General features: G+C 40.7%; 1 protein-coding gene across 2 annotated transcripts; it reads left to right on the forward strand.

The window, feature by feature from the left end:
• Positions 1–2,667: 2,667 nt before the first annotated feature.
• On the forward strand, positions 2,668–21,253 carry dnpep (aspartyl aminopeptidase). 2 transcript variants are annotated; one of them, XM_030074718.1, is made up of 15 exons: positions 2,668–2,796; positions 3,241–3,331; positions 5,027–5,115; positions 6,043–6,156; positions 8,093–8,218; positions 8,872–8,996; positions 10,264–10,348; positions 11,128–11,235; positions 11,640–11,717; positions 13,257–13,337; positions 13,843–14,003; positions 15,099–15,138; positions 16,365–16,466; positions 18,311–18,478; positions 20,815–21,253. In XM_030074718.1, the coding sequence occupies exons 1-15, from the start codon at positions 2,791–2,793 to the stop codon at positions 20,863–20,865; spliced, it is 1,425 nt and encodes a 474-aa protein (XP_029930578.1). In that variant the 5' UTR covers positions 2,668–2,790; the 3' UTR covers positions 20,866–21,253. The 2 variants fall into 2 exon arrangements, with proteins under 2 accessions (XP_029930578.1, XP_029930574.1); XM_030074714.1 differs by lacking the exon at positions 2,668–2,796 and adding an exon at positions 2,801–2,933.
• The last annotated feature ends 79 nt before the right edge of the window (positions 21,254–21,332 follow it).

Genomic DNA, 21,332 nt, shown 5'->3' on the forward strand with positions numbered 1-21,332 from the left:
GGGCAGTCCTGATACTGACCTGTGAGCAGACAAAAAGCAGTACAGGGACTGGTACGTATGTAAAATGCCTATATGATACCAACATGCCCAGCACCACCTCCCACTGCTGCTGTGCTCATGTTCCTCCTGTCAGAGCCTGTTGCTGTCACATCTATTAATAGCTCTGGATGCTAATGTGTGTGTGTTTGTGTGTGTGTGTGTGTGTGTGTGTGTGTGTGTGTGTTCATGTGTGTGTTTTCACCACTCTGGTCTCCCTGGGCTTCCTCAAGAGAGGGGGAGACGATGCGAGCTGACAGTTGAAGTAAACACCTCCTCCTCGTCTCTGACTCTCTCCTCCTCCTCCTCCTCGTCTTCCTCCACCTCCCTCCTGCGCTCACAGCTATATAAGGCCGGTTCCTGTGATGATACGGTGATGAATGGCTGTGTAGGGGGAGATAGGAGCTAAACTAACATCACACAGAGAGAGACATGCATGTTTTATCTAACTATTGCAATTGGACGGCTCAATTAAGCCTGGTAATTTGTGCGTACCTAAACATATTTAATCATCGGGACAAGACAAATCTTAACACAGCATTCCATGACATTTTAGGCATTTGGCAGCCACTGCTATCCAGAGTACCTAACCAAAAGCAGAATTAGGGACTAGAATAACTTTATCCTCATATATCACCATCATCACAAGCAGCTCCAATAAAGAAAATGCTCAAAATGTTAGGCAGACATTATGGTAGATGCTCTCATCCAGATTTACTTCATTTTGTGTGCAAAAATACTGCAGACAGAGTGAAGATGGGAGAATATGCATACCACAGGGGGAAATCAGTTATGAAAAAGGACACAATTTGAGTAGCAGTAACTTTAAAGACTCCTGTGGAGGATTTGGGACTTTGCTGCAGCAAAATAACAGGATATTGACCTCATGTGCCCTGCTCTTTTCTGTCTTTGCGTTTCTGGTTGCTGAACTTCATAGCAAAGATGATTTAGTGCCTAGCTCATTGTTCTTGTAATAAAAAACAAAGGCTTGCATTTTTTTTTTTTTTTTATCATTCAAAAGTCACAGATCCTTTCGACACTGCACTGAAAGTGGAAAGATATCGTGGATAGCAAAGGGAAATGTAAAGACAATAAGGCAAATATAAACGCGTATAGCCATGATTGGATGCAACTGAAAATTTAAAACTGCAATATCAAAAATCGCTGTGGACCTTTTAGGCTCAGCTGACAAATAAACATAATAAACATGGAATGATCCTAGTAGTGGGTTCATGTCTTGCTTAGTCCATTTTTTTGTCAGTTGAGTCTAAACTGTCCTTTGTGTGATTTTATTTTAAAATACAGCAGGTTTAAATGGCGCTCTTGTTTATAATTTTGTCTCCATCTTTGTTGCCATAGGCGCTCATCACTTGCAGTGTTCCTGCTCTGCACTTCCCAGAGATGTCAGTCAAGAGTGGGCGGGAGCTGGAGTCCCTGCAGACGGTGGTTATCAGACAACCAAACCAAACAAACCACCGCTGCTGCCATAACATGCATCCCTTCCTGCTCCCCACCTTGCTCCTGTTTGTTTGCAGTAATTACATCACAAATGGAGCACAATTCATTTGATCCACATAAAATGTTTTGCGGCAGCTTTAACGGGAATGCCCTGTCTTGGTGGTGAAGCTGTCTGGGGCACATTTGGGTTCAAAGTGCTTTGTGATGATAAGACGTCCTCAGTGCTGATGCCAGCTGCCGAACCTTTAAACAGCATTAATGACAGGGTGGAAAATTACAGGGGCGCTGCTTATCATCGTGCCAGGGGTTGCAGACAGGGGATGATAACATCAGCTGGCACTGGACAGGGGCTGCATAGCATTCATTGTATTTAACCTGGTAGTCTTTGCCAGGAAAGGACAAACAATTTAGTTGCAATAGTGCATTTAACACTGCGGTCTCCTGAAATCCTTGTTTTTACTTCAATTGAAGGATTATATGTTATTATATGAGCTGAGAAAAGTCTTCAACCCCTAGACTTTTGAATGCCTTTGTAACCTCAGTTACATGTTGAAACACTGATTTAACATTTTCCCTTTGGTTCATTGCACTGTCAAATACTTATACAATATGTAACAAATAACTTTGGTTGCCTATTTAGTCCACTTTGTCTTTCACACACAAATTGGCTGATAGAACGAGCAGACAAATTTCATCTGCAGTTGACTGGTGGCTCACGGTCATTAATTTCTCATGTGTGACAGGCACTTTTATGAGACTGAAATTGTGTTTAGACTTTTTTTTTTTTTTTTGTTTGTAAGTCTCATACACAAAAATGAAATATTCAGATTAACAACAAATTGAAATTTTGGATTAGATTGGATTAGCACCAGTATGTTTGGTTTTCTACGGCAAAGTGTTGCTCTGCCAGTTGTGTATACATGTCATCTGTAGCTTAAAAACAAACAAAACAAAACATAATGTTAATTGGTTACTTTCTGAGCTGGGAAGTTTCACTATTCCCAGTTGTATTAAATGCACCATTTCCTCCCCCCATGCTAAAAGGAGCGAAATGGAAAAGAAATTCCATATGGGGATTATAATAATATCATACTTTTGTCGTTACATTGTCACAGGGCTCTTTTTATTTTTTTGGAAAACAAACTGTTGCAGTTGCACCTCCCGGCCGACAGATGGCGGTGTTTCTCTCGGATAGAAAGCAGTCAGCCTCTCTCGGTGGTGCGGCTGCTGTCAGCTGAGCTGGGTGTTTGTGCCGCTTCACCACACCGGGTTCAGAGTTTGAAACTCCAGTTATTAATGCAGGTAAGTGCAATAAAAACATATAATTTAGCCGCGGCATGTGGAGGTGCTGCTCCTTCACAGAGGACTGCTTTGACTTTAGCGGACAGAGAAAGAAATCAGGCGAGGAAGAGACAGCAGGCTCGTCTGCCGCTGTGCAGGTCAGCTAGCAAAGATCAGCTAACTGTCAGTGCGTCCATTATCGGACTGGTACACTGGCTATGACTATTTTTCCTTTTTTTGAAACGGAGTCTTGACAACATAACAGCGAATTTGCGCTATTATGTGATTTAACTGAGGCTACTGTGTAAAAGTAAACGCCCTGTTCAAGTGGAATGAGGAATAGAGATTCATGTCCGATAATGGAAGTTGCACCCGCTAGCTTGGGATTTTGCTCGCTCATCCCCCGGTGCCTTCCTGCACGTTTGCAGCACAGATTTGTGACTTTTTTCTTTCGCTTTTCCGCAGTCTCTGATCATGAAGAGCACCAAGGAAACCGTCCAGACCGCAGCCAAAGAGTTCCTGCAGTTTGTCAACAAAGGAGTGTCTCCATACCATGGTAAACATGGCACTAACTCTAATATTTCCTCTAGTATTTCCTTTAATGTAATGTTAAGTATCCGAGGGCTTCAGCTGTACGTGCTTCTAAGACAGGTGGTCATTTCCTCTAAACAGTTACTGAGTTGTGAATTAAAGGCTCATTGCACCTAAAAACCCCAAGAAAATGGACTTTATAGCTTAATTTAATGCCATGTAGCTATCAATTAAATGTCATTCTCATGGCTTTCTGCTACAATGGAAATCAGAGGCATTTATGTTATGAATATGTTTTCTATCAGAGCCCACGGGAGCACTGATTTAGAATAAATATTGACAATACTATCCTCACATGTTGTGTGGGACTGCCTTGTCAGCACAGACCCATCTGTTGCGTCAACTTAGCTAATATTTCCTCCTTATTAGAGAATAATGATACTTCTCTGATCATAACGTCAGACCTTTTTCCAAATTGTGAAGGTCTGTTGACAGATTTTGGCAAATTTGCTGGTTTAGCTGTCAGTTTTCTTCCAGATTCATTGAACAAATTGACCTTTCATTAAAACTTTAACACTCAAATAAGGTGTTGATCCCTGTTGTGCGCATGTGTTTTGCATTATGTTATCTTTCATAAAGTGAGCAGAGGAGAGCTGCTGCTGTCAGGGCTGAGAAGCTGCTAAGGCAAGACATTGTACTTCTGTGCAAAGGGCCTTGAGCTGGAGATAAGATAGACAGATCCTGCAGACGAAACACGTTTCATAACGCCTTCCCACCTTTGCACTGAACTCCTGGTGCCCCACTTGATGCAGGTGGGAAGTTTTGCAAAGTGTGCACAAAGCAAAAGAGATGCAGCGCTAATGACGATAACGATTTTAACGATTAAAGTTCATTTGTGCAGCACTTCAGATGCAAATGGAAGCAGCTGTAAAATACAGATAATGATCAAAACTGTGAAACCATGAGAAGAAAAGTGGTTAAAAGAACATGAGGAGCTACACAAGATCAGTGGCTACAGGTTTTTTAAAAAATACATAAAGTCTTTAAACGTGTGTGTAAAAGTTGATTCTAAATTGCTACATGGCGTTTTACAGCACACTCACATCAGTGAACATGCATCACCTCAAAGCACAGTTACTCAGCAAAGACTCAAATTCCACAGCCTGTGCCATGTTCGGAAGGTAAAGTGTAATGAAAAATCGTCAAACATTTCCCTCTGTTGGTCCACAGCCGGGTGGGCGGAATTTATTTCAGCACAAATTAAATCAGGCCTGCCACGAAAGACTGTATGAATTTTCAAGAAATGTACTCATTATTTTATTTTATTTTATTTTATTTTTTTGATTAATCAATTTAAGAGTTAAAAGCAACACCAAATTCTCATGGGAAGTGATCTGACTCCAAAGTGATGTGTTCAGATTCCTTCCTTAATCTCACCTGCAGCCAAAAAAAAAAAAATCTCAGTTGTCACTTTTATGATGATATGAATGGAGAAAAGGAAGATGAAGCTGGGATCAGACAGTGTTTGGGGTTTTTACTTGATAAATGATTAAAACAATCAGCTGATGATTGATCAGTCCAGTGCTACAAGTATTGATTTGCAAAACAAAATAAATCATAACCAAACTGTAGTGGACAGAAGACAGAACATGCAGTAGTGATGGTCACACAGCATCCAAGCAGATTCAAAATGTCCTTTCCTCCTCCGTGTCCCTTGCAGTGGTTGAGGAGTGTAAGCGGCGTCTGCTGCAGGCCGGCTTCATCGAGCTGAAGGAGACGGCGCAGTGGGACATCGCGCCCTCCAGCAAGGTGGGTGTGTGCCTCGGTGGCGTCGCGGCTGCAGGCTGTCAGGCCGTGCCGCCCGGCCTGACAGACAGCACCGTGGAGGAGTTCAGGGTCATCTGTCTCTTTGTCCTCAAACACAATGAAGAACGGCCATTTTTGTAAACACGTTTTCCATAAACTACGTTGATTTTTGCAGTCAGGCGGTTTCTCCTACCTGAGGAGGATAAACACAGTGATTTAGTCTCTTTTTTCATCCCTTCTGCTGAAAGCTGCCAAACATTCTGAAAGCTTTAGCTGCATTTGCAGATATTGAGATCGCAATATAATTAAAATTTTTAGTGGGAATAATTATTTTTGTGTTAAATCCTGCAGTTTGGGTATTGCACATGGCCATATTGCAATTTCAGTAGTATTTCAATTAGTTGCTCAGCCCTTGTAATAAATGTAAAAAGCAGTATGGAGGCTCGTAGATGGCTGATGTTTTCTCACTGATGGTTTTTGTTTTGTTTATGGTAATTATGCTGATCTCTCCAAATGAATGTGGTCACGTTTTGTTGTTCAGCTGCTGGGGAAGGGAAGGGAAGGGAAGGGAAGTTTCACACGAGTAAAGTTAAACATTCGCCACAATCCAAAAAACTAAACCTAATACATGAAACTACTGTACTGGAACAGTTTCAAGCATTGCTGGGGAATTATATATTGCGTAATATATAATATTTCGACTGTTAGTCTGTTCTACCTCTTGGTGTAGCCTTTTCTATTCTCTATTTTATTCTTTTTAAAACGCTGCCTATTATATCTGATTTTACTCACCCCTGTACCTTACTGTATTTTGATATTATCCATATCACCCCTCGGTATCTGGCACTTTCTGACCTTGATTTTAACTTATTTCCGTGTAAATCCTGTAAAATGACCCCTCCATGTTATTTCCCGTTCCCCTCCCTGCAGTATTTTGTGACCAGGAACTACTCGAGCCTCATCGCCTTCGCTGTGGGCGGACGCTACCAGCCAGGAAACGGTTTCTCCATGATCGGAGCTCACACAGACAGTCCCTGTCTGAGGGTGAGAGCCCACTGACACCTACCACTGCACACCGTCTACAGCTGACCTTTTGCAATCAGCAATCATCTGGACACTTTGACCTTTGCTCTCCTAGCTGTTGTTATAGGAATTGGAGCTTTTTCTTTGGTTGCATCCAGTAAATACATAAAATATAAATATTAAAGAAAAATACAGAATAGAACTTTTTGCTTTTTTTTTGTTTTTTTTTTTTTGAAATTCATTGCCTCATACACAGTTTTGGCATGATGCCGTTCTTCATCCCTTGGCTCATGTACAGGTGATTTATGAAACAGCTTGTGACACTAAATGCCTGCTCTGTTAGCTTAAAGGCCCGTGCAGCAAGCATTAATCAGGCAAAATGAAAGTTAAAGAAAAACCTCTCTGAAAACAATTGTTCCCGTTCAGAGTAGGAAGGACAAATCGTGCAGCATGGCATTTAAACAGACAAAATCAATGCAGTGAGCAACAATACATGAGTATCTGAAACAATTCGATGTCACTGCAGGCAATATTTTTCTTTATAGAGGAGACGGACTCCTGCTCAGAGGCAGGGCTGAGTAATACTTACTGTTAGAAACGTTTTGAATGTGAGGAGCTGTGTGTGGCGTGATGGACCTGTTGCAGCGTGTGACGACGCCTCTGCTGCTCAGGGAGGCTTGTAACATCACCCAGAGGCACGCTGACGAACAGCGTCTTCTGTGGCATTAAATGAAACAAACGAGCTGACTGCTGTCCTGGATCTTTCTGCTTCATCAGTTTCCCGAGGATGCAGCAGCCAAACCAAACCACCGTGTGCTGTGTCTCATTACATCCCTTAAAATCTGAATGCAAAACATAAATCCATCAATACGTAGGAGCTATGTTTTAGCTTTTTGCATTTTAGCCCTTCAGTAATTAATCTTATGGATGTTTATTAAAGCAGTCAGCATGTTAAACAAAAATGGTTGTAAACACATGAAAGATGAGTTTGCATTTGCATTTGTGCAAATTGTAAGCAAACTTTTGAAAGTTGACAGCATTCAAATGTGAATCAGGTGTGTTTCCATTAATTTAATAAGTCTTGTGTGTATGAGATTGTGTTGGATTAAGATCCAGCTCTCATTATTAATAACTGGTGCAGGATATTCCTCAGTGAAACAAATCATGTAGCTGTACGTCTTGCCTGCCAGCAGTGTTGGCCAGTATGTTGATGAGAGGAAAAGACATCTGAAAGTGAAGATGTGAAAAACATTTCTGCACTGCAAAAACGCAAAATCTTACCAAGATTATTTGTCTTATTTCAAGTCAAAAATGTCTTATTTCTAGTCAAAATATCTAATTACACTTAAAATAAGACATGATCACCTCAAAAGTAAATTGTTTTTAGACAATTTTCACTTGTTTCAAGTGAAATTTCACTTGAAACAAGTGAAAATTTGCTTGTTTCATTGGCAAAATTTGCCAGTGGAAAAAGTCAAAATTCACTTGAAATAAGTGAAAATTGGCTAGAAACAAGAAACAAATTTTGCCAATGAAACAAGCAAATTTTCACTTGTTTCAAGCAAATTTTCACTTGAAACAAGAGACAGTTGTCCAAAAACAAGTTACTTCTGAGGTGATCATGTCTTATTTTGAGTGTAATGAGATATTTTGACTAGTAATAAGACATTTTTGACTTGAAATAAGACAAATAATCTTGGTAAGATTTTGAGTTTTTGCAGTGTGGGAGGTTGTTGGACAAAGAACCCCTGGGTGCAGCATTTCAGGGTGTCCAGAGCAGCACGAGCAGCACAAAATCTGTCTCCAGCGCAGCTTTTACAATCAATTCTTCATCTCCATGCCACAAAATCCACCTCAAGTGAACATGAAAACTTTTTTTTTTTTTTTTACTCAGATTGTGCAAAACATGGTCTAATAGTTCCTACTCTCTCCTCCTTCTCTCTGTCTGTGCTCCCAGGTGAAGCCGAGGTCCAAGCGGACCAAGCAGGGCTGTCTGCAGGTCGGGGTGGAGTGTTACGGCGGCGGTATCTGGAACACCTGGTTCGACCGCGACCTGACCATCGCCGGTCGCGTCATGGTTAAGGTACCAGCAGCCAGCAGCACAAGCCTCCTCTTGATGGTTTTATTTGGGCTGCATGTTTGTCATTTCAGCTGCAGTGAAGGTTTGATTACAGTGGGAGGTTTGGGAACATAAGCGTCATGCTGTTTGGTAAAGGGCAAGAAAGTGACAGGAATTTGTCCTTGAATTTTGGCCTTGGAGCACAGGCACATCAACAACTCTCAGTGTAAAGCAATTACATACAAGGACACAGGGAAACCCGATCTCACAAACAAAAGAGACTCCCTCTCCCCTGTATTCCCTACTAGCATGAAAGCTAAGCCATTCTGATTTAAGAGCCTTTAGAGGTCACCTCAAGACATTTTCTCATAAAATAAATGCCTCATTAGACTTGGCCAAGACAGCAGCAATTCACATAAAATACTGAAGTTACTGATTTTGTAAACTGATGCAGACAAAATTCCATGATATTCCATGGCTTCGCCCAAGATTTTCTGAAATTCCCACACTTTTCCTGTCTGGAATTGACTTTTTAAAATTCTATGACTTTAAAGAAATTCCATGACCCGTGAGAATCCTTCCAGGTGAGATTTGGTGAAGGTCTTTACTTGCACAGCTGGTTGTGTGTGTATGTGTTTATGACTGGCCCTCAGTGTGTGTGTATGTGTGTGTTGCAGAGCGATGACAAGCTCGTCCACCGGCTCGTCCACGTGCCGCGGCCGCTGCTGCGCATCCCTCACCTGGCCATCCACCTGCAGAGAGACATCAACGACTCCTTCGGCCCCAACAAGGAGAACCACCTGTCAGTATGAGCCACAAGCCATTTTACTTATTTAGCTTTTTTTTTTTTTTTTTAAAGCCATTTCTTTTCTAAATTGTGTATTTTAGTGTGATTTGAGATGCATATGGAGGATAAAAACTGAAATAGAACCAAAGCAAAAAGCCACAAACTGGACTTGTGTACTTCTGACAGAATTTTAGTGAGAATTTTTTTTTTTTTTTTTTTACAGTGGAAAGTGATCGAAATTGAACTATAAACAAGGAGAAAACGAAGCAAAAACTACCATGACTAAAAAGTTTAAATGTTAGATAAAGTCAGCTGTCATTACACATGTAGGTTCTTATTAGGGGACCAAGTGGTGGTGTGTGAATTTAAGTATTTAATGTTATTCTTCAGTGTACCACCAGGTGGCAGTGCAATACAAATTAACCATGACTTAATACTGGTGAGGCAAAGAATGTAATATACATTAGGGTTTAGAGAATATGCAATTTTAGCACATGGATGACCGCTGTCCTTCACACATAAAAAGATTTCCTAAGTTTATTTTCTATGTAGAATCACATAGATAGTAGCATTCAATTGTTCAACTTGTGTTGTGATTGACAATTTCATATAAGCATATTGAATCTGTAGGATACCACATGATCGCTGTTCATAAGATGTAAAAATACTTCCTATTCTACAGGTCTATAAAAGAATTAACTGTGCGTTTAGATACTAGATCTTAACTCTTCAAGTCAGGCATTGTGCATTGTTTCTAGTTATACAAATATGATCGAATGACATTGGTTAAGCAGGTGATGTTTTCTTAAGACACCAAGACTTTTTAGTGGGTACATTGTGATTGTGATAATATGCATACACAGCTTACAACATTGCTTATTTTCCAGGTTTGCAGGTTTAAACAACAACAACAAAAAAAAAACACAAACAAATTCCCCACCATAGAAGAAATCCATCGATGCCAGTTGCATGCATGTTTCTGCTAAAATTAAATATTTCCTGACTAACTTTGGATTCAGCTCAGGACCAGAACATCTTGTTTAGGTGTAGAGTCTGTCTGAAGAGACTTTTCTTCTCCGCTGAAAAACCTGCGGCGTCTTTATTGAGCGGGAAATTGCAGTAATCAATATTGTTACATTATTAAAAAGAATAGTGCAGACCTCCTGTGAGAGCCAGAGGCAGTGGAGTGGAGTGGAGTGTGTGCCCAAAGGAGTATCTGAGACTGAAGTGTGTGTGTGTGTGTGTGTGTGTGTGTGTGTGTGTGTGTGTGTTTACATGTCAGCGTGCCCATCCTTGCCACTGCGGTCCAGGAGAAGCTGGAGACGGGCTCTGCTTCCAACGGCGACGCCGTCAACGCCACCAACACGGTAAAACCTGCTCCTACACACACACACACACACACACACACATATTTAACCCAGAACTCTGTCCAAAGCTGCCGACATTATCAGCAGCCATTTTAGCACGATGGAAATCAAACCAAAACATCCCGTCTAGTGTTGATTCAACTGACTAAAACTAATTTTCCAGGACAAAAACTAAACAAAAACAAACTTGCTGACGAAATATCATGACATTTTCGTCAACAAACAAATGAAATGAAAACCTCCTGAGCTCAGTTTGGAAGGGAAATGGTCCAGTCATCACCACAGTATAATAACAAAGGCTAGATACAAAATCCAAGAAGGTATATTGAGGAATTTAGATCAATATAAAGGTCACTAACAAATGCTTGAATGAGGAATTTACAGAGTAAAAAATGCAAAAATTCTCACTTTTTTTCCCAATGCATTTTCACTTGTTTCAGGAACAAGTATAACTAAATAAACAAGGCAAAATAAAGCAGATTAGAACACTAGGATCAAGAAAATTTGCTTTGGAAACAAGTGGGATTATCTTATCCCACTGGCAGATTTTTTTTTTTTTTTTTACCTTGTTGGATTTTAACACTGAGGATTAGACTATATTGCTAGATGAGATGAATATTTTTTGCAGTCAGCCCAGTATCTGATGTTTCTCAGTCTGGAACAGCACACATAGTGAACACTGACCAAGATTTGAAAGGCCTGGAGAAAACACGGTGTTTGGAAACAGAAAACGCATGGAAACGCTGGAGTGTATCTTTTCGTGTTTCATCTCCCCTTAGGCAGAGAAGCACCACCCGGCGCTGGTGAAGGTTTTGTGCTCGGAGCTTGGCGTCCAGCCTGAAGCCCTGCTGGACTTTGAGCTGTGCCTGGCCGACACGCAGCCCGGGGTGAGAAATGATTCACATCCTGTCAGTTTGTCATTTGCAATAAAGAAATACACAAAACTGTGTCGGGTTCACACTGAGATGGCACAGCTTTAAAGGCTTTCAGTCTTGTTTAGCTTCCTAGGCAGGGATATCTTGAATATTGTTTATTTTACACTCCAATTTATATGCAAAAATTCTGGTTCAGATAATCAGGGGTTGAACAAATGCATGATTGGTTGTTTTGAAAGGCTGAATCTTCGTCAACCCTGGAAACTGAGTTTTGTACAGCCCTAGTGTTCTTTTAGCAGTGATTTACCACCACCACAACAACATTACACTTTAGCCTCATTATTGTCTAATAATAATAATAACAATAATTATGACAAACACAAGACAAAACTGAGAAAGACCCTCTGCCCCTGCAGGCGTTGGGCGGTGTGTACGAAGAGTTCATCTACTCTCCTCGTCTGGACAACCTGCACAGCTGCTACTGCGCCCTCCAGGTCCAAACCCACAACACACACACACACGTTTCCTACATGCTGGGACACTCACAGTCCTTTACTGTTGGTTACTCAAAGGAATTAAGACAATACATGACGAATCATCATTTTGTGACATGAAATAGCAGGTAAACACAGGTATCACTAACAGAGTCTTTCCAGTGATGCAGCATGAGCAGCACGAGGAGCCCGGCTAGAACCTTCATTAATGTTATTAGTAACACCTGTGTTTACCTGCTGTTTCATGCCAACATGTCTGCTGTGAAAAAGCTCTATTTCTGATTTCTTTACACAGCCTTTACTCAGCACTTTGATCTCTTTTCATGTCTATTTAATTTGGGTTTGAGCCTTGCAGTCCTGAATATTAGATACAGTTTTTTTTTTCCTGTGCTTTCTTCATCTGTTTTCAGTAACAGAGCATTATCTGTAGCTTTGATTAATTATGGGCTAAGCTGCAGTAGACAAGCACAATTTGCCTGCCTGCCTGCCTCTACCTCATTACTAACTATATTTTAGGACTGGAGCCCTCATATCAATAAACTGCTCTCATATGGCTTCTCCTATGTCTTATGTGTCCATACACAGCCATACCTACAAATGCTTAAAAAAAAAAAAAAAAACTATACAAATTTAACTATACTTTCAGAAACCAAATTATTTTGTGATGAATGAATTATCTGGTAATGGAATCAATTCTGTCATACTGTCTTTTGCTTTAAGCTGCTCTGGGTAGTTGCTCCAGCTACGTGACTAAAATGAGAAGTACAATGAGAGCATCATATCAAATACAGTTTGAGACATTTAGCGGATACCATCCGCAGCTAAATACCCAAAAATTTGATGCGCTTGACAGCTCGTTGAAGATTTTTATCTCCACCAGGGGGCAGCCTGTAGGGGATCGCGTGTGTTTTTTGTGCACAGTTATGAATGTGTGATGAAGAACCTCTCATGGCTGTGGTAATTCAGCACCTTAGAAAAACATTTGTTCTCGCTACTTCCGCTCTCTCCCTTCATTCACCATCTAGCTCGCTCGCCCGCCAAGCCATGAGTGCCTTACCACTGGTATAATTTGTATGATAAAGTAAAACGCATTTAGAGAGAACAAGAGGAAGCTAAACACTAAAGGCTTTGGGAGTTTGATGGTGTATTTTCTATACTTTACTGAATTATATTTGAATCATCTTGTAATTTAGTTTGTAATTTGAAAAGCGTTTGACAATACATTAGGCTGCTGAGCTGCTCCGAGTTGTGGTCAGCACAGATCAGATCTGCTCCGTACTGAGTGCTCTCCTCTATTTCTTGTGTAAAAAAGCAAACAGCTCAGATAAGAAGGTGCAGGTGCACACACAAAAGGCTTTTTAGAGGATTACAAAGACCTTTCACCAAGTCTTTAGATTGTTGTATGCACAAAAAAAAAAAAGACAATGACTTAATTCCAGCTTGTGAAGGACACAACAGAGCTCTGAACTAATTATTTCAGAAGTCTTTTTTCTCGTTTCTTGTTATTTAAACACTGCCTCACTTTCTTCTCTCCCTCAGGGGTTGTTGGAGTCGTGTTTGGGCGACTCGCTGGACACAGATCCCAACGTCCGCATGATCACACTGTACGACAACGAAGAGGTGAGCGGGGAAGGAGCGGACAGATGTGGTTTTAGTTGTAAAGCCAATACAAGCACCGAAGGGCAAAAACATGGCGTTGTGTTACTGAGTCAGATGTGCGGGGCTGCAGCATATAAGAAGCACTCTGTTACCTTGATTCTAAATACATTGAACTCTCTGGTTTCTTTGGATGATTTAAATGATAGGCTTGATATTTTTCAACTCAGGCCATATTAAATTATTGATACCTATCATTTATAAATGTACACAGCATACCCTCACCAATAGCTTTAGTGATGAGAAACTCCTGGCTCTGCTGCAGTTTTTTGCGAGCTTTCACCAAAGTCCGACAGGGCACTTGTTTTCAGCCTCAGAAACCATTAAAAATGCCCTTTTATAAAATACTGAAAGCCCAGGATCATCTGTATTTTTTAAATGTGATGAATTTCAGTTCAGTTTAATTTCAGAATGAATCCATAGCACTTGGATCAAACCCTGTGTGTGTGTGTGTGTGTGTGTGTGTCAGGTGGGCTCAGAGAGCGCTCAGGGTGCCCAGTCCAACCTGACGGAGCTGATCCTGAGCCGGCTGGCCTCGTCCCCCAGTAACCTCACGGCCTTCCAGCAGGCGGCGCCGCGCTCCTTCATGATCAGCGCGGACATGGCACACGCCGTGCACCCAAACTACCAGTCAGTACCACTGAGACGCTGGAATACCTGCTGCTGCTTTCAGAGCTGGCACACACAAGAGGCTTAACTGCTGTAGCGTTAAATCTGAAGTGGCATGAAATGCAGTTTGGATTGGGAAATATTTAATATAAGCTTTGGGAAAGGCAAGTTTATTTTGTGTAGATCACTTTCTGCACAAGAGCAATTCAAAGTGCTAATCCCCAAAATGAAGAAATTCTTAAAAAAGAAAAAAAAAATATAATATAGAAATCATTAAAAAAGAATACATTAAGGAGAAAAGGAAATAAAAATGGAGTAGTGTGCATCACCTGAGAAATTAAAAGGCACAGGAAAATGAGTTATTTAGTCTAGATTTGATCAGTACAAAATGATTACCAATTAAAATAAGGGCTACGCGATATGGGAAAAATCAAATATATGATATTTTTGACCAAATACCTCAATGTGAATATTGTGATGACATTTTAGGGATGACTATTGGTGCTTTTGCAAAATATTTTGTTTGGAGCAATCAGTAACAGTGTGGATTTGACAGCCAAGCAGGTAGAGGCAAATAACAGGACAGCCAAACACTCCAACATGGTAAGAAAATTGCATCATTTTACTGCAGTGCAACCTGTAAAACCAGGAAAACACAACATTTACGCTATATTATGATATTATAATATCCAAATTCCCAGACAATATCCAGTCTTATATCACAGTATCAATACAGTATCAATATATTCAACAACAGTGGCCTAATGCAGAATAATTGGGAAGTTTCCATGTCTTTAAGGTTGGGAATTGCCATCCTCTAAATTTAGAAATCTTCCCATTCCAGGCTAAAACTTTTTTTTGAAAAAATGGAACCGCTATCCACGCAAGACCAAAAAATAAAATCATACAGGATTTAGCCACCACCTAAAAACATTTGGCGCTGTAAAAACATTAAATCCAGGACAGGATAATTTCAGCAGCCATCAGTACAGGGTACATTCCCTTTCTTATGAGTGAATGAATCTTCTTTTATTTTGTACTGTGAAGAAGCTTCAATATAGAACCAAATTATTTGTTTTCTGTTTGATGAACTTTGCTAAAAACTTCTTTCTACAGGGAGAAACATGAAGAGAACCACAGACCATCTTTCCACAATGTGAGTATCTTTATTTTTTTCTAGAAAGAACAAAGAAACAACACGATGGCTTAATAGAAAATAAATCCAGAGGCATATTTTCCATCATTTTTGGGCCATTTTATATAGACGTTTTCTATAATAAATTGTCTAAAAACGTAGTTGGGGCATTTAATGAAACAAATTTGAAAGGAATGATTTTAGGAAACTCTTTTTCCAGGGCTCCACTTGCACCTACAATCTAACAAGCTGTTTTGTTGGCATTCATTCTTTGTTAATGAGCCCCTGGCTGCTGATTGGCTGGTAGTACTGGTGGCCACGCCCTCCTCCCTGGCATTAACAGTAGCTGCTAGCCTACAGGGCTGCGGCTCATTCTGGGTTGAGTGATACGTCTCCTCTGAATGATGTGCAGCGTTCTGAAACAGGCGTAGAGGCACATTTGCTCCTGTTTGTAAGCCCAATCAGCTGTGACGTACACACAAGTCTTTAGGCCCGATATATTCACAACAGCATCAGCACACAGTGGCTTCAGTTCTCTATAAATGCATTTCCCTCCACTTGACTGTGTTGAACTTCATTCATCATTAAATTGTATCAACAGGCTCCAGAGTTTCTTGAAAAAGAACTCATATTTATGGCCTTTTCAGCCACAGGATAAACCTGTATCACACTTTGCAACCTGCAACAGCTCACTGCTATTTCCATTTGAATAATTGATTGATTGCTCTGTTTTGTCATGGCTGAACACAGCTCTGCTAAAGCACAGGCGGACAGGTTGACGTGCTGTGAGGTCCAGTTGTGACAAAACAGCTGGAGACACTTCTGACTTTGTTGTTTGTTCCTGGTGACATTATTTCCACCGAGAGCCTTGTTCAGTAGTTTTAATAGTTAAAGACTACACCGGCATGTACTGTGTTTTTTCAACTGGTTTCACAGATTCATTGTGATAGGTTGATTTTAAATGTAACTACAGTGGGAAAATACCAGCATTAACAAAGCAGCTCTAGGTCATGTAAACACTCCAACTTATTTATGGAAAGTCGGGGAAAAGTCCTGCGATTTTACGTCACAGCCACAGTGGGAATCCTGGCCGCCCACGTTCATACACAAACTGTACGCCGCTTTGACATGAACAGCCTACGTTTCTCTGTTTCCAGCTAACCAGCCTTATATAACGGTGACGCTGTGGCCCATATTGTTGTGTAGGAGGCTGATGTGAGGATCTGTAACTGTGCGTCTGCTTTCAGGGCCCCGTCATCAAGTTCAACAGCAACCAGCGCTACGCCACCACCGCCGTCACCGCCTCCATCGTCAGAGAGGTCGCCACCCGGGTCAGCGTGCCTCTCCAGGTAAATTTGCATGCGTGCGTTTGTGTGTATGTGCATGGGGATGCAGTGTAGTTGTTTGCAGGCAGAGGCTTAATGGCTTCCCTGTCCCTTCTTTTGTGTGTTTTGAGTCACTCGGCAGCGAAGACTAATCTCCTAGCAACACGCCAGGCCTTTCCATAACGACGCAGAAATGAAAAGAGGAATTCAAGTTTAAAACAAAGGCTGTGATTTAAAAAAAAAAATACAAGGAGAGAAAGTAATAATGATGATGCAGGCCTGCTGTACAAGTCTGGAAAACCTGGAATGGTATAGAAAATATAGGTAGTCAGATATTAGACAGGAAGTCTATGCAGCATTTTGAACCAAAATATTCAAACCCACAAAGATTGAGCTTTTAAAAGTCTAGAACTTGTAAAAAGTAAAAATTAACAGCTTTATTGCAAATGTTAAATGCATTTTTAAAAAATGTGATAACATCTAGTTGGTGATCATCCTAGAGCCAACCATCACCAAAATGAACTGAAATGAAATGAAGTGTAATTTTTTCAAAGCATAAGACCCAATCTAAATATGCCCTGCTCCAGTATTGATACTTGGTACTGTATGCACTATAAATCTTTAGCTGAAAAAGATCTATCAGACTAAATATGAATGATAATGTCTGATCCATAAAAACGCAGTGGGCGGTTAAAGTTCTGCTGCATGCCTGCATAGTGCAGGTGAGGCTTTTTCTCAGTAAAAGACCATATTTGTTATGACTTGGAAAGATTTGTCAGCCTAAATATAAGGTGAGGTCTATTCTGCAAATAAAAAGGAGGCTAAACTGGATTTATTTTTCCACTGTGTCCCTGCAAGTGCTTCAGAAAGGCGCAGGAAACCAAACGGTAACACAAAGAAAATAAAAATAACAGGAGCTGAGGAGGACAAAAGAGCGGCGATACATACATTATCCTTTTCCAGTTCTGCTGACAGAATTACCTCAGAGATGTCAGGATAAAGAATGGAAAAGGCCGTCTGCATCGCCACGAGCTTTGTGCACGGTGAAGGTCAGCCACGTTTTAATAATTAGAGAGAGACACCTGGGTAAAGCTGCAATATTTAAGACGCATTTTCTTCTGATGGCACGAAGCAAAGCTAGATTTAAAACAAATTGTCTCCAGCACTCCAACATGTTCCAGTCCAGTTCCAGTGAACTGAAGGCATTTGAATTTTATGCACTGATCCATATTAAAAGCAGTGGGTGGTTGGCTTCCAAAGTAGCCCGGTAATTATTCCCAAGGAAGGAGAATATTGGAAGGACCTTGCAAAAGATGAAATATTATGCAAGGTCTGATTTTGGAAATTAGAAATTAGCTTTTTTTTTTTTTTTTTTTTGAGGTAGAAGACAACATTGCCTCCACATAACTGCTGCTCTGAATCAATAATTATTATTATTATATTATATATAATTATTATTTTTCCAGGGTTAAAAATAAAATATATTTGAATTTCATTTCAGGTTTTGTAGTTTTCTGCCTCAGTTTCATGATGAGTGCACCGCAATTTCTAAACTAGTGGTGCATGAGAGGAGGGACTGAAAATGGGATGACCGTGGGGGTTTTAATATATTTTAAATGACTTAAAATGCTCTGGCCTGTTTTGTCTTATTTATGTCTCTTTGGAGCGTGCGGATTCCCCAAATCATATCAGTAATTCAGTAATGAAATGACTGAAAACAGCTGTGATGCAATTGGATGCAAAAGATTTGACGCAAAAGATTGAAATCCTCAAAGATGAGCCCAAAAGTCGTTTCTGAGTCTTTTTTGGAGAAGTTTGACCCAGTTTTGCCCCTCCCCCTCCCCCGCCCCGCGCTCCGTCCTCTCCAGGATGTGTTGGTGCGTAACGACAGCCCGTGTGGAACCACCATCGGCCCCATCCTGGCGGCCCGGCTCGGCATCCCGGTGCTGGACATCGGCGCCCCGCAGCTCTCCATGCACTCCATCAGGGAAATGTGCTGCACCTCCAGTGTCCTGCAGAGCACCACCCTGTTCAAGGTAACCCCCGCCTGCAAAACAAACCATGCTGGAAGCGGGGCAGGGGCGTAATGCTCTCGCCTCTTCCTCCCTGACAGAATGAAGCTAATTCCTTACTTCACATGTGACGGCGGGCTGTTTGTGCAGTAACAAGGGACTGAAAATGAGCACTGAGTCACCCTCCATCGCAGCCAAATAGTCTCCAGATTTTAATTCCAGTCAAACTCGGCGGCAGCTCATTTCTCTGATTAACACGCCTTCAACCACACAAGGGGGGAGCAAATTGTAGAAATGCTGATGCACTTTACAGCCTGGAAACCTGCAGCCTGCTGGGACTCGGTGGAACATGATTGAGAAGTTCTGCTAAAAAGGTATCAAGCAGAGAGAACCACCAGGTTTCAGCAGAGAGAAAGAGGCAGTAATGAGGATTTTCATTGTCAGTTAATCCCATCAGTTATTTTTCACTTAATTGCTTAGTGAAAAATAAAATCTGATAGAAACTCATCAGAGCCGAAAGTAATGTCTTAGTCTGACCGGCACCGATTAATTCTGTGCAAGCGGACATCTTACATGAACATCTCATTGATTTTAGTGAAGCTGGAATTACCAAACATTTGGTGTTTCTACTTGATAAATGACTAAAGTTAATTTTCTGTCAGTGGTGACCCATGCATGAGCGAGTACGGATGTCATTTTATGAATCCTTGGAAAAAAGATATGAAGCGATATAATTAGAAATGTAAGGCAAAGTCTGAAACTGAATCCCTGCCTGCTCACTGATTATAAGTGGCTGGATCCATCAATTCAGTGCCTGCAATGTAAATAATGATGAACAAGGGTTACATTACACTGCAGGCGAGGCTTAGACCCATTTATCAGTTAGCCAATATCTGTCTTTATTTATTGGATACCAGTGTTTCCATCTATTCCCTCTTCCATATGAAGAGATTATGCTTTAGCTCTTTATTTAAAAAAAATTTCTCACATGGTTTTACAGTATCTCACATCTTTTGACTCTGCATTTACAATATTCTCTTTGATCAGTTTGCTAATTCAAATACGTCATTGAATATTGGCATGGAAATGTCAGTCAGTCTGCACGCCTCTCTGTGCTGTTGCGAATTGCCGATCATGTGCATCCTTTCCGGGTAACTGTTCCCATCTATTCTCGGATTCACCCTTTATCTGACATGATAAATATGACCTGACAGCAATATTGAAAGAAAGAAGAAAAAAACACCGCGCTGAATAACAATAACAAAAGATGTCACATCTGTTTTTGTTTCTCACAATTCTTACAGTATCAGTCTGTGAGTTTGGACCAAATTGATTTGTCTCCCAAAATGCCAGTCACATTCTTCCCGGCTTCATTTGTTGTGTCTCATCTGTCATGGTAATGCCGCTCGTTTAAGCTGCAGTGGCACCAAACTTTTGGCAGTCGTCTCCGGTGAATGGCATGAGATTTACTTATTGTCATATTCAACACTGATGATTTTTAGTGTTTAAATGCAAGCTGCGTGTTGATCTCATGCCGCCGGATTTCATTTTGTAGTGTTTATTCCTGTAAGACCAGATTAAAGTTGAAGGCAGCAACTCTGTGCAGCTTTAGTGCTGTTAAAACCGTCTATAAAACATAACATCTGACTCACATCGAACAAAAAAAAAAAACAAAAGAGCGGGTCACTTTGAAGTGCAGCGTAAATTTCGAAAGTGGAAAACTTTTCTTTTTTTCCCCTCTGGGTTATACTTGTTTACCTTTACCTCTCTGTGTCGACACTCGGAGTGTTTTGTCACATCTGTTGTCAGCGCACGATCGCTTTGAGTCTATTAGCTGTTTATGTTTGAGATGTAGGATTTCAAAGTTATTCGGCTGTTGGATGATAGTCTGCTTAACACCTGAAATGTAAAAGACTGACAGTGTGAACAACAGGATGTGACATTGTTGATCTCAGACTGGTATTAGATGAATGTACCTTGTGTATGTTAACTGTTATCTGACACGTACACACACACACACACCTTCCCCCTCATTATCACACTCATTCATTTCCTGTATGATATAATTTCCTCCATCGGGGCTTCTTTAAGTTTCCCACAGCAGTCATTACTGTATTTAATTGTTGTTTTACCACCCTACTCTTTTCCATTCACATTTTCATTTTATTAGCATGCAATTTTTCTGTTTTGTGAATTGGTCTTCATGCCCCCCTTTTTTTGTTGTTGTTGTTTTTCCTCACCTGCACAAATCTGTAGTTGTTTGGTTTCTTGTTCTCGGTTCTTGCTCTTATTTCACTTGTTTCATCACTTTACGAAAGTGTAGGTATGAACCAGTGCTCTGTTTGCGTTCCTTCCTGCAGGGCTTCTTTGAGTTTTTCCCCACGGTGAGAAGCATGGTGGTCGTCGACTAAAGCCGTGAGGCCTCGACATGAAAAACCCCAGGAGGTCACAGCTGGACAGAACAGAGACGCTGCATCCAAAATGTCATTTTTAACGGGAGTTTGTGTTACTTGTCGACTCAGGATACCTTTACCGAACACCTACTAGTGCAACAAATGTTGAAATGTTGCCTGGAGAAGTAACCCAAATGTGTGTCCTCCTAAACTAGACCTGTATGTTGAAAATGATGCATTTTATTTTTTTAAACCTGTGCTATTTCTCTGTGTTGTAAACCCTGGCCAGCATAAATGCGCTCACACACTTTTCAATGAACATAAACATGCAAACACACACATGCACTTAATCTTTCTTATGAACTGATATTGCGTAGAAAATAATAAAATATTGAATTATTATTACTTTTGTTTGCCTGTTTTTTTTTTTTTGTTTTTTTTTAAAAACAAGAAATTCTCATTGCTTCTTCCTGTCTGACAAAACA

This window comes from Myripristis murdjan, chromosome 2 (assembly GCF_902150065.1).
Source record: "Myripristis murdjan chromosome 2, fMyrMur1.1, whole genome shotgun sequence".
Lineage (NCBI taxonomy): Eukaryota > Metazoa > Chordata > Actinopteri > Holocentriformes > Holocentridae > Myripristis > Myripristis murdjan.